Source organism: Acanthochromis polyacanthus, chromosome 11, assembly GCF_021347895.1.
Source record: "Acanthochromis polyacanthus isolate Apoly-LR-REF ecotype Palm Island chromosome 11, KAUST_Apoly_ChrSc, whole genome shotgun sequence".
Classification (NCBI taxonomy): Eukaryota; Metazoa; Chordata; class Actinopteri; family Pomacentridae; genus Acanthochromis; species Acanthochromis polyacanthus.
In genome coordinates, this window is record NC_067123.1 from 40,851,814 (window position 1) to 40,869,026 (window position 17,213).

Genomic DNA, 17,213 nt, shown 5'->3' on the forward strand with positions numbered 1-17,213 from the left:
GGCCCTCAAAGTGTAAAAACTACAGAGAAGACATTAACTGCAGATTGTAAATTAGTAAAACTATAAATTTAAAATTATTTCTAGACCATGACAAGTTGTTTTGAAGACTGGATTGTTCATTGTTCTTTTGTCGTTCTGTGTCTTGTTTTTGTTGTTTTTGTCTGATTTTTATTGTGTGCCTGATATTTTTGTTGTTGTGTATTTCCTTTTTTGTCTTATTTGTGTTTTTGTCTTGTTTTTTTCTTTTGCTTTATTAATTGTTTTGTGCATAATTGTCGCTTTTTCACACTTTTGTCATTTTTTGTTTTGTGTTTCTCATTTTTTTAAAATTTTGTGTCTTGTTTTAATAATATTTTGTCTTGTTTTTGTTGTTATTTGTCCTTTTTAAAGTAGAATCCTCCATGGTTCAGTTCCAGGTGACTAAATGTTGTGTTCCTTTGTGATCTGGAAGTTGTAATGTGGAAATGATAAACTGAGGATGAATGATGATGAAACTGAACTTATTTTTCTTAATAAACTTCAGGTTGTTCATGGCGTTTGGTGAAAAGATAATTCCTTAAATGTGAACATTTCTGGACTAAACCAAAGGAACCATTGGGAGTTGTGGTTATTTATAGGTTATCATGCTGTGGTTTTACTGGTTTTACTGGAGATCAAACTGGGTTGAATGTGAAACCTGCACTAAGATGAGTTGGACTCTCCTGATCTAAAGTCTCAGATCACCACTTCTTACGTCTATCCTTGCTTTGCTTCACAACTTTTGAATCAATCAAAAACACGTCACACAGAAAAAATGTGATTGGGTGTTTTTTTATGTAAAAATAATCCAGGTTCAGAGGGTTAAACTATCAGTATGTTTGCATTTATTATCACAGCTTTAGGTTGTAACTATGACTCATGATAATAGCTTTTTCCCACTAACAGCAGAAGAAAGGAAGATATTTAGATTCATGTTTTCCTTGTTTCACTTGTAAACAAACAGTTGAATCCGGCTTCGTCACACCCGCGGGCTGCAGAGCTTAATTAAAGCTGCTTGTTTATGTGGTTCAGCCTCATATTCAGCAGGCTGGAGTTTAATTTTTCTCCACGGTTTTTGTATTATTTTCCAGGAAAAAGGGAACATTTCTGACACGCGTTCATACATGTTATTATTGTATGTTATTGTGAGAACCATCAGTAACCATGATGGACTGAAGGCTGGAATTACTGCAGAAATGCTGCTTCTTTATTTTTATTTTATTTTTATTTTTTTTATTTTATATTTCAAGTCATTTTGGACAATTTTAGAGTCATTTAGGAAAAATTCTTTGTATATATGATTCATTTTTAAGTCATTTTGGACAAGCTTTGAGTCATTTAGGACAAATTTCACGCCAGTCTGGACTAATTTTCTTCAATTACGTGTCATTTTTGGGTCACTTTGGACAACGTTCAAGTCATTTTGTACATTTTTACCCTATACTAAGGGAACTCCTGCTTACTGCAGTAACAGGTTCTGTGTTATATACCCTTTAAAACACTCCAAACCTGAGATAGAAGGTGTCTCAGAAAGACAAACTGCAAACGCTATGATAAAGGGTTCAATAAGCACCCTGGAAGTAGTTTTTGCCCGGGTCCCTCTGAGTAAATCCATCCAGCCGGTGTTTTTATGTGTGTTATCATCAGCGGGGTCCGTTAGCCGGTCTATCGGCAGCTCTGCAGCCCAGCGTTTAGAGCAGTGAATTTATGACGCCTCGGTTCAGATCCTCTGACTGCAGCAGGAGGCTGAAGCTCTCCTCCCGGTCGTAGGCGATGGATCTCCGACTGCTCGTCAGCTCGGCGGCCTGAGAGCAAACTGCCCCGCAGGCCGTTACTGTGAGTAGAAATGTGCTCCCGGTCAACTTAATCCTTAAACAAACACTTAAAGAAATGCGGTTGGGATGGCGCTGTGTGAGCACGGCCTCGCTGTGCACACATTAAACAGCTGACTGATCATTGAGTCAATAGGCTCTCACAGACACCGGATCAAACATGGAGGACAGATGGTGGAGGGAATACTGACGAGCTGCAGATGTACAGTAGAGCTCCATCAGCTCCAGGAGACAGCACACTTTAATGACAAACACCAACAAATACACGTTTTATTAACCGTTTTAGCCGCTTGACCACATGTCAGGGCCTGTAGATTGTTGGAATGGTATAAAACTGAGGGACTTCTGAAGCAAATGGGATATATCTGTATCATTTTTATTTTTATTATGATCATGTCTTTACAAATTCCATCATTATTTACTGTGGAAAAAATCACTTATTAATAAAAAATGACTGAATATCACTAAAATGTCAACTATGATACAAAAAGTCACCCAATTCTATCTTGACTTGTCCAGAATGACTTGGAAATGATCCATCATTACAGAAAATTAGTCCAGAATAACATGAAATTTGTTATAAATGACTACCTTTCTACCTTTCTACCTTTCTATCTACCTTTACATTTAATATGTATACCGTTATTGCAGTACATTCACTCTGTTTCCCCCTGTGCTATTTCTCCGAGTGTCCCTGGTCCCAGAGCTGGATGCTTCAGATCTGCGGTCGATGTTCCACCAGCTGGTCCAGTCTCCACCATGTCCACTGTGGGATGCTGCTACTGACCTTCCACCAGCCCTCTGCTTCCAATTCCCTTTTTCCACGAGTCAACTCTGCATCGCCTTCAATATACTGTTATGCTAACTTACATACTGTTTGAATTTTACTGCTAGCTATATAAGGAGTATGTTTAATGTCAGAGCCGTACATCATAAGAGTAAACTATGAGTCAGTTTTCAATGTTAGCTTATACTTTGTCTGTGTCACATATCCTGTCATGCATGTATTCAAATGTGTGTTGTGTTTTCCTTGCTTTCTCACCCCTCCCTCTTCTCCCATCCCTCCCCCTTGCCCTCCTCTGTCCCTCTCAACCCGCCCGGCCAGCAGGCAGATGGGTCCCCCCTATTTAGAGCCGGGTTCTGCTCGAGGTTTCTTCCCTGTTAAAAGGGTGTTTTCCTGCCACTGTCGCCTTTGGGCTTGCTCTGGGGGTCAGGCATATGGGTTCTGTAAAGCGTCTTGAGACGATTTGACTGTAATTGACGCTATATAAATAAAATTGAATTGAATTGAATTGAATTAAAATTATCCAAAAGACTATCACAACAACAAGCAGCAAGAGCACTGGGTTCACTGTTATTAACAATAACAGCACAATAATACCAATTATCAGAGCCAGAAACCTGGATTTTAACCTTCCTACAGTCTTTGAACTACTCATCTGATGTCCTGTTCCTTTAAAAACCCAAATCTAATCTTAAAATCATGACATTTAATCTAAATCATTTTATTCTGCATGCTGCATTTACAAAATTAGCTCAAAATAAACCTTTTCTACCAGATCCTTCCAACATTTTTTTTAAAAATCTGTGCTCTTTGGTGGAACCGTGAAGCCAACAGTCATGTGACAAATATTCAGACTTTTCTTGGTTGAACTGCAGGCAGTGTTTACACAAAGCAGAGAGGAGACGAGTATGGAAACAAACAACAAATGTAAGGATAAATATCTACAGGATGTAAAGGAAAATAAAGTTAAGAATAAAAGAAACACCTGTGGGCAGAAACACAAAGAATCAGGTCCTTGAATTGGTCATTTTGAACGAGCTGTTCCATCTGGAAAATTAAAAAAAAATTTGTAAAATTCTATGTCTTTAGAATCTCAGCTATGACCAATAGTCTCGTGGTAAAAATTTAAGGAGTTTTCAGTTGAACTGCAGGCAGTGTTCCTGAAAAATGTAAAAATGGATGTAGGAAAATCTCTTATGGCACTCTAAGTATGTAAAGAAGCCCTCCAACATATAAACCTTCAGAAACTTACTTTAAAATCTATGAACGCAGTGGTTGTTTCTACCGAGTGAGACGCTCCTCCTCGGCTTCATTACGGCTCTACAGGCTGGACGTCTTCATGAATCTGCAGCAGGTGATTTGAAAAGCCTCAGATGAATTTTGGTTTCAGAGGAGCTGTTGTGATTTTGATTTTCCTGACAAATTCTGCTTTCAGGTTCGAGACTCCGAGGGATGAAGAGACGGCAGGAATTTCACAGCGCTGCTTGCAGAGTTATTGTTTTGAATTGCATCATGTTCTCAGGTGAAGCCGTTTCAAGTCTTCAGGCCTCTTCACTTTTCTGCACATTTTATCTGGTAGCAGCTTTGATTTCAAACGGATAAAACTGGCATTTTCCCCTCATCAGTCTGCACCCAGCCGCTCATAATGATAAAGTAGATAAGGTTTCTGGGTAATTTTAGCAGCTCTCTGCTGTGGCATCAAACTGTGGTCAGCTTCATGTTGACTTCATGAATTATCTCAGTTTGTGTGGAACCTGATGGAGTCCAAACCTGTAAGATCTCAGAATGAATGTCAGGATAAAAAGACAGTCAGGTGAGGAGATATGAGCATGTCTAAAGCACAGAGGCCTCCAAAACCGTGACATGGAAGAAGTTTGGAACCACAGAGGCTCTTAAATGCAGCTTTTCACTGCAGGAACTCAGTTCAAGCTGGAGGCTTGAACTATCAAGATAGTTACTGCAGTTCTAGAGGTTTGCTAAGTTATCCTACAACATACGGTGAATTTTATGTTCTTCAATGCAACGTTAGAAAAGAACAGGCTGCTACTCAACAAGGACATGAAGAGAAAAAATATAGGACATGTGTTCTCCTACAAAGACACTGAGAAGAACCGACCCTGGAGGTTCCTCCCCTAAGGAAAGTTCTACAGGAGAACATGCGCCAACATTCAGAGAACCCTAAAACAACCTGTTGGTTCCTGCTTTAGTTGATGGTGTAAATTGTTGACCATCTAAAGGCCTCTAAACACTGTACGATTTTAACAATCTTATAAGTTCCCAGCTTGCTACGCTGTACCACATGGATCTAATAATCTTTGGGCACGACGTGAAGCTTGCTCTGTGCAGATAGACGATGAAAACACAGCTGAATCTCAGCCTGCAATGTACGTGAGTCCACATGAACGAAGAATAAATGTCATCAGCATGCGCCGTTCATCCATGAAAAATAAACTGAACCATAAACGCAGCTCCTACAATCACAGGGAAACTATCCAAACATGAACCCTACAATCACAGGGAAACTATCCAAACATGAACCCTACAATCACAGAGAAACTATCCAAACATGAACCCTACAATCACAGAGAAACTATCCAAACATGAACCCTACAATCACAGGGAAACTATCCAAACATGAACCCTACAATCACAGGGAAACTATCCAAACATGAACCCTACAATCACAGAGAAACTATCCAAACATGAACCCTACAATCACAGAGAAACTATCCAAACATGAGCCCTACAATCACAGGGAAACAATCCAAACATGAACCCTACAATCACAGGGAAACTAGCCAAACATGAACCCTACAATCACAGGGAAACGAGACAAACATGAGCCCTACAATCACAGAGAAACTATCCAAACATGAACCCTACAATCACAGGGAAACAATCCAAACATGAGCCCTACAATCACAGGGAAACAATCCAAACATGAACCCTACAATCACAGGGAAACTAGCCAAACATGAACCCTACAATCACAGGGAAACTATCCAAACATGGACCCTACAATCACAGAGAAACTATCCAAACATGAACCCTACAATCACAGGGAAACAATCCAAACATGAGCCCTACAATCACAGGGAAACAATCCAAACATGAGCCCTACAATCACAGGGAAACAATCCAAACATGAGCCCTACAATCACAGGGAAACAATCCAAACATGAACCCTACAATCACAGGGAAACTAGCCAAACATGAACCCTACAATCACAGGGAAACGAGACAAACATGGACCCTACAATCACAGAGAAACTATCCAAACATGAACCCTACAATCACAGGGAAACAATCCAAACATGAGCCCTACAATCACAGGGAAACAATCCAAACATGAGCCCTACAATCACAGGGAAACAATCCAAACATGAACCCTACAATCACAGGGAAACAATCCAAACATGAGCCCTACAATCACAGGGAAACTATCCAAACATGAACCCTACAATCACAGGGAAACTATCCAAACATGAACCCTACAATCACAGGGAAACGAGACAAACATGAGCCCTACAATCACAGGGAAACTATCCAAACATGAACCCTACAATCACAGGGAAACTATCCAAACATGAACCCTACAATCACAGAGAAACTATCCAAACATGAACCCTACAATCACAGGGAAACAATCCAAACATGAGCCCTACAATCACAGGGAAACAATCCAAACATGAACCCTACAATCACAGGGAAACTATCCAAACATGAACCCTACAATCACAGAGAAACTATCCAAACATGAACCCTACAATCACAGGGAAACTATCCAAACATGGACCCTACAATCACAGGGAAACAATCCAAACATGAGCCCTACAATCACAGGGAAACAATCCAAACATGAACCCTACAATCACAGGGAAACTATCCAAACATGAACCCTACAATCACAGGGAAACAATCCAAACATGAACCCTACAATCACAGAGAAACTATCCAAACATGAACCCTACAATCACAGGGAAACAATCCAAACATGAACCCTACAATCACAGAGAAACTATCCAAACATGAACCCTACAATCACAGGGAAACTATCCAAACATGAACCCTACAATCACAGAGAAACTATCCAAACATGAACCCTACAATCACAGGGAAACAATCCAAACATGAGCCCTACAATCACAGGGAAACAATCCAAACATGAACCCTACAATCACAGAGAAACTATCCAAACATGAACCCTACAATCACAGGGAAACTATCCAAACATGAACCCTACAATCACAGAGAAACTATCCAAACATGAACCCTACAATCACAGGGAAACAATCCAAACATGGACCCTACAATCACAGGGTAAATGGTTGTATTTATATAGCGCTTTTATCCAAAGCGCTTTACACTATACGTCACATTTACCCATTCACACACTGATGGTGGAAGCTGCCATGCAAGGCGCTAACCACGACCCATCAGGAGCAATTAGGGGTTCGTTGTCTTGCTCAAGGACACCTCGACACGAGCATGATGGGCTGAGGATCGAACCGGCAAACTTCCAGTTACAAGACGGCCATTCTACCCACTGAGCCATGCCACCCTCCAGGGAAACTAGCCAAACATGAACCCTACAATCACAAACTTCAGACATTCTTCTGCCTAGTCTCAGACATGAACACACTACTGCAAATTACACATGATATAGAAGATGATGATGTCAGAGGGAGCTGTGATCTCCTGGGGAAGCAGATGGAAACAGAACGGAGACTTTGGTGCGACGACCTGCTCTTCCACTGACGCTAAAATTACTTGTGGGCGAGTTAAAACAAAAACAGAAATGAGTCTGGATGAGTAAATGCTTACAGACACATGGTCTGTCTCTTCTACAGCGAGAACTGGAGGTGAGATTTGAATTCTAACAGAACATTTCGTATTGCGTGGTAGCAGCGTTCACTGCTTCTGTAACTCCTAAATATCAAACATGTTGGATATTATCAGGCACCCCGATGAGTCTGTGAGGAGTTTTCTGTAAAAATATGTAAACTCCTCACATTAGAAAACACTCTGGACCAACATCACGGTCAGATATCTACTGTAATATTTAGATCTTTAGGAGTCCTCTGCAGAGACAGAGAACCTTCATTGGGCTGAACAGAAAGAGTCAACTCCTCAGTAAAATCAGTGACGGCCTTTTATGAGTCTGTCAAACTGCATTTAGAGGACAAAAAGGAAGATTCTCTGATATGATGAGACACAAACTGAACTCTTTGGGCAGAATTCCAGATACTGCAGCCGTGTTTTATACAACTGTCAAATAAAGTGGAAGAAGCTGGAAACGCTGCCAGAGGAGTTTCTGTTGGAGTAAACCAGGTTCACCAAATCACGTTTTCATTTTAGTACGTGTTCATGAATGCAGCCAGAGGAGAAACATGCCAGAGTTTGATCAGTTTAAATTCACATCAGCTCAACAAAGTGTGCCAAAGGGAAGACGTCATTCATTTGATTCAGTCTGGTTGTTTTTTCTGGATTTAGATGGAAGATGAGGGATACAGTCTTCATAGGAAGCTGGAGAACCTGGAGAAAACCCAGTAGGGAGAACATGGAAACTTCAAGCAGAAAGATCCCAGGATGTGAAAAAATTACAAGACCTTTATTTTGAAAAGAAAATGAAAAAACTAAACTGAAACATTCCTGACGAACCCAACAATGCCTGCTGCAGACGTTATTTTACTGCCTTTGTCCTCAATGCTGTGTCTTAAATTTGAGCTCAAACTACTGAATGTATTCTGGAAAATGGAATTAGATCCATTTAGATTCCTAGATTTAGAATTTTACCTGAAGCCTCAATTTTGTAAGAAAGATCCACCATTAACTGATGCAAAAAAATGCACAAACTGGTGCCTAAAAGTTTATCAAAATGCAGAAAAATTAGCGTTTAATGCCCCCAAACCCATCCAATATCCAGAGAAAACCTACATCCATGTGCACAGGAGCAGGGTTTGCTCTGCTCGATTCAAACTCAGTGAGTAAAAAGTGAAAACTCACACTTTGTCTTTGTTCCATTCTCGCTCTGTCTCCTAAGCAGATACATAAAGAATTGGCTTTTTAATTCTGCACAAAATGTAATTTAACACCTATTTCTGTCCACAGCGTGAAATTATAATGGAAAACCAGCATCGATCATTTGAAGTAAAGATACACACTATAGTTCAAAAGTTGGGCTCACGTAGAAATGTCTTTATTTCTGAAAGAAAAGCATTTTGTTCAATGAAGATCACATGAAATGAATGGTAAATCCAGTGTAGACATAGTTAATGTGCTAAATGACTATTGTAGCTGTAAACGGCTGATTTTTAATGGAACATCTCCATAGGGGTACAGAGGAACATTTCCAGCAACCATCACTCCTGTGTTCTAATGCTACATTGTGTTAGCTAATGGTGCTGAAAGGCTCATTGATGGTTAGAAAACCCTTGTAGTTATGTTAGCACATGGATAAAAGTGGGAGTTTTCATGGAAAACATGGATTTATCTGGATGACCCCAAACTTTTGAACGGTAGTGTATCTCTGAGTGACCAAAGGGTGGGAAAAAACACCACTTAAGGCTTTTTAACACAACAACCTGAACCTGCAGATCCCTGATTCTCCCACTTTTCCACCCTGAGCAGGTCTCAGGAAGTGGAGAAGCATGGAGTGGGTGTTTTTAGATTCCAGTCAGGAGGAGAGTCACCCATCCCCCCGAGGGCCTGAAAAACTCATATTTTTCAAGCAGCAGCTCCTGTCACCACCACCTCCCTTCAAACTGAATCACATCCCCTCTCCTCTCCAAATAATACCGTAATAAAAAAACAGCAGCAGAAGAAACATGCCCTCTATCTGTGTCCTCGGCTTTTATCTGCTCCCTCAGCTCTCCACCCTCCATGCAGGATCTCTCCGGGTCGTAGGAACATTTGCTGCTGCTTTCGTCTCGGAGCTTGTAGTTTGACTGAGTGACCCGAGCGGTCGGAGGACTATCGTCGCCTCCGGCAGCTCAGCTTCCTGCTGAGGAGGCGGCCGCCGCTGAGACTTGTGGCCTTTTCTGTCTGAATTCATCAAATCATGAGGCGGACGGCGAGCAGCAGACAGATAGAGTCAACAGGTGCAAGTGTTCTGCTGTTCAATTTGTAAAAGTTTGCGCTCGATTCCGCAGGCGGGACTGGGAACTAAAAGGACCTTTTAACATCATCTGGAGAAAACAAACAGCCGGCTGCACTTCTCTCTGCCGCTTCTCTCTGATTTAACATTTGTTCAGGGTGTAAACACTGTTTTTATTATTTTCAGGACCTTCACAGATAAAAGTCTGAGGTGAGTTTTTTTTTTTAGCAGAGCATCAGGAGGAAGACTGAAACTGATGGATTCTATGTTTAGTTGTGCACAATGTTGTAAAAATAAAGTTGTGACAGGGATGCAGTATGAGATGACTGTTGTTCATTTATGTCGCACCTTTTAACTTTAAATAAATAATGTTGGACCCTAAACAAAAAAATAACTTTTTGAGTTATGACTACTTCTGTTCAGCCAACAAACAACTGAGTTTGTTAAATTATCGTTAGTTATTTCTAATTTCTGTCCAGGCCTGTTAAAACAGAGCTGGGAACTGAAATCCTGAACTCAGTTGAAGAAAAACAGTCATCGGCCGATTCCATGAAGTTACCTCAACTTGAATCTGATACAGGAAGTCACAGAATAGGTTTAAAAATAATCATCTTCAGGTTGTTAAATGACACTCTGTCTTCCCTCTGTCTTAATGACCGAAGTGTTTTTGGTACAATTTTATTCATATTTAGCATCTAGGAGATGCACTGAGTTCAGGAAAAGATTATCTATTGGAATTAGCCGTGTGCTAAATCTGGTGTGTTTACTGCAACCTTATAGAGACTGTATGTTCATCAGTATGAACTGTCCGTCCAAATAAATATAGACGAAGACGATCTGAAGTCGTATTTTCATGAATAAGTGTAGATTTAGCAGGAATTTATCATAACTCTGTTTATTTTATGGAATAAGATGTTTGTCCCTGAAAATGACTGAATGACTGAATAACAGTGAATTCAGTACTGATCAACATTTTGATGATCATTTTGGACATAATTTACTTCATCTGGTCAATAAGAGAGGAAACAAGACAAATTTGTTCTCCATTATTTTCTTAATTATTTCTTTTTGTCATTTTCTAATCTCTTGGTTTGTGCGATCAATAGTCCAAAAGCAAATTTAGCTCAATAAATGAGAAAATACAATCTGAAAATAATGGTTAGGTTTAAAAAAAAACTATTAAAGCTTATAAATGAAACTATTCAATCAGATTCCAGATTTCTGTACTTCATGTATGATTTGTGTGAGTCCTTGAGTTTTCTGGATGTAAATCTCATCCTTTATTAACCTTCAGAGCTCTGAGGTGAGCTCACATTGTTTGCATGAATAGAAGGCTTTCCTTTGTGTTCATTGGTGATGTAAAGAGGAATTCAAAAGTGTAATCACATCAATCTTCCATTCAAACTCAGAGTTTCTAGGTCCTCTCCTCTGAGGGCAGCAACAGAAGCGACCAATCACATCTGAAGTGTTCTCGTTGGGAGAATCTCTGCGTGGAATAAGGACACAGATAGGATAGGACTTCTCCAGTCTGTTTCTGGGCAGCTAGCACAGCTAGCTCAGTGCTGAAGCTTGTTATTAAACTGACTGCAGACTTATTTGAAGCCTCCAGTCCTGACAGTCCACAGTGGAACAGCCTGTATTTTTTATGACAGCCTTGCAGGTAGTGCAGCTCTTTTATAACTCGCTGTTCCGGAACAACAAGAGTCAGTCCTCAGACCGGCTGCTCCACAAACACAAACCTAAAGCCATGTGCAGAGAAAAGAAGTTTTCAGGGAAATTAAGTCTGAAAAAGTCATCTCATATTCTGCTTTGTCCACGAGGAAAACGGCACTGAAATTAAATGAAAAGTTATATTTTAAAAAGAGGACCGTGATGAAATGTCTTACATTATTTGCCAACGAACATAAAGTTCTTCTCCAAAGTTGTGTTGCATCACAGAGTATTTAAGCCTTCAGCCCTTTTAGATACAGGATATGTAAGAATGCTGGCCTCATTGATCTTTTATGTCAATAAAACATAATTTCTACGTAAAATAACGCAATAATTACCAGTAATGCAAGATTAGAAAAGACACCAAAATGATGTGACATGTCTACAGGAAGTCCTCGGTTTACGGCGTCCTCGACCTCCAGCGTTTCATCGTTACATCAGAACTGGTTACATGGAACTAGTTGATGAGCAGAGCGGATGAATACGTCGTCAAATGGTCGTATTTCATAAACTCAGCAGGAAAACTACGAGCAGCTGGAACAAGATATTAAACTTCAGCTCCTGTTAGCGTCTTATGGAGGAAAACAAAATCTCCATTCCGTTCGTTATTGGTGAGCATTGTTAATCTGAGGTCTCTTATTTCTGACATTTCAATTTGTTTCCTCATAGATTTGAAATTACTGAGTCCAGTGAAGGAGAACGGGGTGTTTGTTTCTGAGTTGGGTCCACAAACTGCATTATTTCTGCTTTCTGTGATGCTTTAGAACAAATATTGATGCTGGAATCTGGAACAAGTCTGACTGATATCTGTTCACACGGATCACATGACGGTGCTTCTGCTGTGAAGGTTCAGTTTGTGAGCCGGGTCGATGGGATGGAGGTTAACAGGTCTGATCTCAGGTTTGTTCAGTCAGACATGAAGCTGATTCATCCTTCCTGTCGTTTTAACAGAACGGGGAGCAGATCCAGATAGAAGAACGTTCTGTGAAGTTCTAGTCAGTGTAAAGGTTTTCTTCTTGAAGGTTACAGAACTAAAGATGTTCTAACAATGGTTTGTGATAAATTCAAACGTTCTCACAGCTGAATGCTTCTCTGATAATGTTCCTCCTTCATTATCATGGAACACTGTGGGAACTTTTTACAGATTCTATAATGTGTTCCCGAAGCAACATCCAGAAAACATTCTCAGAACATAGCAGCCAGAATGTTGTACCTTTGGGAACAGTACAGGAAGGTCTTGTAGAGAACATTCTGTCATCTGAAAAGGTCCTCTAGAGCAGTGGTTCTCAACCCTGTTCCTCAGGACCCCATGTCCTGCATGTTTTAGATGCTTCCCTGCTCCAACACACCTGATTCAAATGATCAGCTGGTCATCAAGCCTCTGCAGAAGCCTGATAACGAGCTGATCATTTGAGTCAGGTGTGTTGGAGCAGGGAAGCATCTAAAACATGCAGGACATGGGGTCCTGAGGAACAGGGTTGAGAACCACTGCTCTAGAGGAACACTCTGGAACGTTTCCCTCAACAAAAAGGCCAGATGTTCCACCTTTCAAACATTACATTGCAGGAACATCATAAAAAATTCTGTATCAGAAACAATCTGTCCTCTAAGGCCTCGATAACTTCTGGAGAACTTTATTTTGAACCCTGGTTTGAGAACATTCTCTCCTTTGTCCTTTGATGAACGATTCATAACGTGTTCCTCAGTAACATCCCCAAAACGTCCTCTAAACACTGCCGGCAGAATGTTCCACCTTTGCTAACGTTACTGCAGTCCAAGAACATCGTATGAAGAGCGTTCTGCCATCTGAGGCCTTGATAACATCTTAAAAACGTTTCCTGAACGTTGCTTTGAGAACATCCTTCCTTCCTGCCTGCTGATGATCTCATGATTGTGATCCTGCTACAAATCCACCTCTGAGGACTTATCAGGACTTATCCATCAGAAATGATCCAAGGAACAGCTGATTAAACTATGGGGGTGTTTCTGAGTCCATCAGTTCCTGCTACATATTTAGGTCACGTGATCCGGTATCCGTACATGACGTACACATGCAGAACACACGCCTGAGCTCAGAGCAAGGTCACAGTAGTTTTAGCATCTCTATCACCACATCAGAACAGGACAGTGACAGGAGAGAGTCTGATAAAAACTCATGAAACGTCACCAACAGGTCGACTGTCAAAGTGTTTCTGGACCTGCTTTCATCCTCAGGACACTAAAACTGTTTCTGATGGAGGACAGGAGTAAAGAAGGGAAACATAAAGGAGAGCTTACCAGATGGACCCGGTACAGGATGCTGATCCCCAGAGTCATGAAGGGTTTGGAGAAATCGATCACCTTCTCTCTCTCTGAGGTGATGGTGAAGCCGGCCACCGCCAGGTCGGCTTTCTGCACAGAGACAGGAAAAGACGGAGGGAAGATCTTAGTGAAGCCTTCATGTTTGAGCCACAAACCTACAGAGCTGAGAGGGAAAACAACAGAAAGATAGACAGGAGTAAAGAAGAACACATGAGAGGTGGGATTCAGTCGATCTGAGATGCTTTCAGGTTCACCGGTGGAGCGTGAGAAAAACAAGACAGACTGGGAATGAGGAAGAGGCGGCGACATAGATAAATAAATCAACAAATAAATCAACATCAGAGGAGCAGAGATGCTGGAAACCCTGTGGAGGCGAGAAGAAGAAAGAAGAGGTCATGTAGGGTGGAGGACATGAAGGAAAAGAGACGAGAGCTGGACGGAAACATCTTTAAAAGTTCTGGAGTCATTTTGAACAAAGATGAGTTTCAAGTTCTTTTAGACAAGTTTGTTGATCATTTTTGAAACAAGCTGGAGTCATTTTGAACAAGTCTTGATCCTGTTTAACAAGTTTTCTTTGTCTTAAAATTTATTTTCCAAGTTATTTAGAGCAGTTTTGCCATTTTGGACCCTTTTTTGGGTCACTTTGGACAAAGTTAGGATCATTTTGGACAAGACTTGTCATGCTGAACAATTTTTGAGTCATTTTAGTCATTCTGGACAAATTTCTGAGTTCTTGTGGACATTTTCTGAGTCATTTTGGACACTTTTAGTCATTTTGGACAAGTTTTGTGATGTTGAACACATATTCTGTCATTTCAGAGAATTCTGCGTCATTTTGGACAAGTCTGTATCATGTCGTAAATTTTTTGAATACTTTTGACTATTTTTATGTCCTTTTGATCATGTTTGGAGTCATTTTGGACATTTTTGCATCAGTCTTGGGTAATGTGAAATAATTTTGGACGAGATTTGTGATGTTAGACAATTTTTGAGGCATTTTGTGAACTTCTTAAGTCATTTTGAACAATTTTGAGGCACTTTTACCAAGTTTTGAGCAAACTTAAGCAAAGTTTGAGTCATTCTGACCAACTTCAGTTTAATTTTGAGGGATTTTGTACAATTTTATGATCTTATTTAGAATATTTCTGAGCCTTTTGGCTTTCAGGTTCACTGACGGAGCGTGAGAAAGTGAGGGAGGGACGGTGAGATAAATAAACAGACAAGTAAATCAACATCAAAGCAGCGACAACAGGAGGAGGAGGAGAGACGCTGGAGGACGTCAGTGGAGATCTGAGAGGAAATGAGATCCAAACCCAGAGGAGGAGAGAAGAAGAAAGACGAGGTGATGAAAGAAAAGCTGGAGTTCAGGTGAAGAGAAAGACTCAAACATGTCAGAAAAAGCAGATTAAAAAGAGGCAATCTAAAGTCACTAAACAGAACAAATATTTTGGAGGATTCAGAGAAAACACAGCGAGTGGAAATGTAAATGTACAGAGATACTTTGTTGTTCTGCTCCTAATGATTCTCATTTATTCTGTAATGAGAAAACACTTTAATGTCTTTCAGAACAACACAGTGTTTTCCTGTAATGATATTCTCTCTGATTTTACCCTCAGAGGACAACTTTCCCTCACAGCTCGCGTTCAGTTTAATTGCAGCATTACAGAAGGCTTATTAGTAAGTTTTTAACTCTTTATCTTCTGGTACACGTATGAGAAAATGTCCAAAATAAATAAGAAATGGCTTGAAGCTCGTCCACACCTACGAAAAACTTGTCTAAAATTATTAACCGAGTACAATATGATTTAACATTTGCCCCAAAAAACAAAAACCTGCCCAAAATGACTCAAAATTCATCTAAAACGAATCAAAATTTGACTGGAATAACTGGAAACTGATCCAATACAACAAAAACCTGACTCAACCTGTCCAAGATGAACCAAAAAATGATCCAGAATGTCAGAATAAACATCCAAAATGACTTAAAAACTTGTTTAAAATGCCAAAAATGATGAAAAATGGCTCAGAAATTAGTAGTTTAGCCAAGTTTTTGTCATTTTGGACAACAATTCTTGAATCATTCTGGACATATTTTGAGTCACTTTGGACAAGTTTGGTTATTTTTGACAATTTTTGATTCAGTTATTTTTGAGTCATTTTGTACAGATTTTAAATGATTTTGCTCATATTTTGTGCCAATTCTCACATATTTTTTGTCATTTTGGACAGATTTTGAGTCATATTGGATCATTTTGAAGTTTAAATTTAGCCGCTGGCCTCCATCCTGTCCTTAAACCGTTAAATTACGTTTCTGAGCTCCAGTTTGTCCCACAGGAGCTGAAATTAACAGCAGCACCTTTGTTCCACATGTTTGAGGCGTCTTTGCAGAGATCGTGGAGCTTTTTAATGAAATATTGATTTTCATTGTTGGGGCTGTTACCCGTTAACCGTGGATTGTTCCAGCGCAGCTCTCTGCACTAAAAACTGCCACATCAGAGCTTCTGTTCCCAGCAGGGGGTTGTGGGTAAATCCTGGAGCTCATCCTGGTCCCATCGCATTCACCGGGTACCGACAGAGATTCTTAGAACCACCAACCCTCTACTTTCTCACAGACTGATAAAGAATCAGACTGAAAACCTCCCAAAGTTTGTTACACACGTCATTTAGAGCAGTTTTGCCATTTTGGACATTTTTTGGGGCTAATTTTGGACACTTTGAGTCATTTTAAACAACTTTGAGTCATTCTGGACTCACAGTTGTTTTGGACACGCTCGTGTCATGTTGGAAAACTCCTGAATACTTTTGAACTGTTTTTATGTTTTGACCATGCTTGGAGTCATTCTGGACATTTGGATAATGAAGTGGAAGCATGTGAAATAGGACATAAAGTATTGTGGATTCAGCTGCATTTAGTCCATTGTGTTCTCCAGGTGATGAATCTTTGGTGGTAGCAGGCATTAGAAACTGAAGAAAACAAGGGAGGTCTGACAGGTTTTTCCATGACTGTATATTAGCCCTCTACATCCAGAATGACAGAAAAGACGATGTAAAAGTTGCAGATTTCCCTCCACCTTGCTCGTCTTCAGTCCCGTTTCTGTGAACATCTGGACTGATCTTTGTGTTTGGGTATAAACGTTCTCCTAAAGTGAATCACGTCGTCTTAATTTCCCCTGACGGTGCAGGTGAAGATCTGCTGTTCATCCAGCAGCAGCTGCTCAGAGCCGTCTCACGTTGACACGAGCACAAATTAAAGACATTTTAATTGTTCTCGTGTCAAATCAAACACTTTTATACACTTTATTTGAACTTTTTTTACCGAGGAAACAACATCAAAGTCACGTTTTCTTCTCCGGCAGCGACACGAACACCAGGTCTGACCTAAAGCTCGCTGGGTAAACACGCAGAGTGAAATTAAAGCTGAAAGATAATCTCATTAAGGTTGGAGTCAACAGAGAGACAGAGAGTGGATCCA

At 40.2% G+C, this 17,213-nt stretch overlaps 1 protein-coding gene across 2 annotated transcripts in view; it reads right to left on the bottom strand.

Annotated features, from left to right (window-relative positions):
* The window catches only part of LOC110965025 (glutamate receptor ionotropic, kainate 5-like), a 310,421-nt gene that overhangs the window by 38,876 nt on the left and 254,332 nt on the right, over nt 1-17,213 (bottom strand). For both annotated transcript variants that reach the window (XM_051956156.1, XM_051956157.1), the window contains exon 14: nt 13,718-13,831. In XM_051956156.1, coding sequence (XP_051812116.1) covers nt 13,718-13,831 — 114 coding nt within the window. The remainder of the gene's footprint in view (nt 1-13,717; nt 13,832-17,213) is intronic.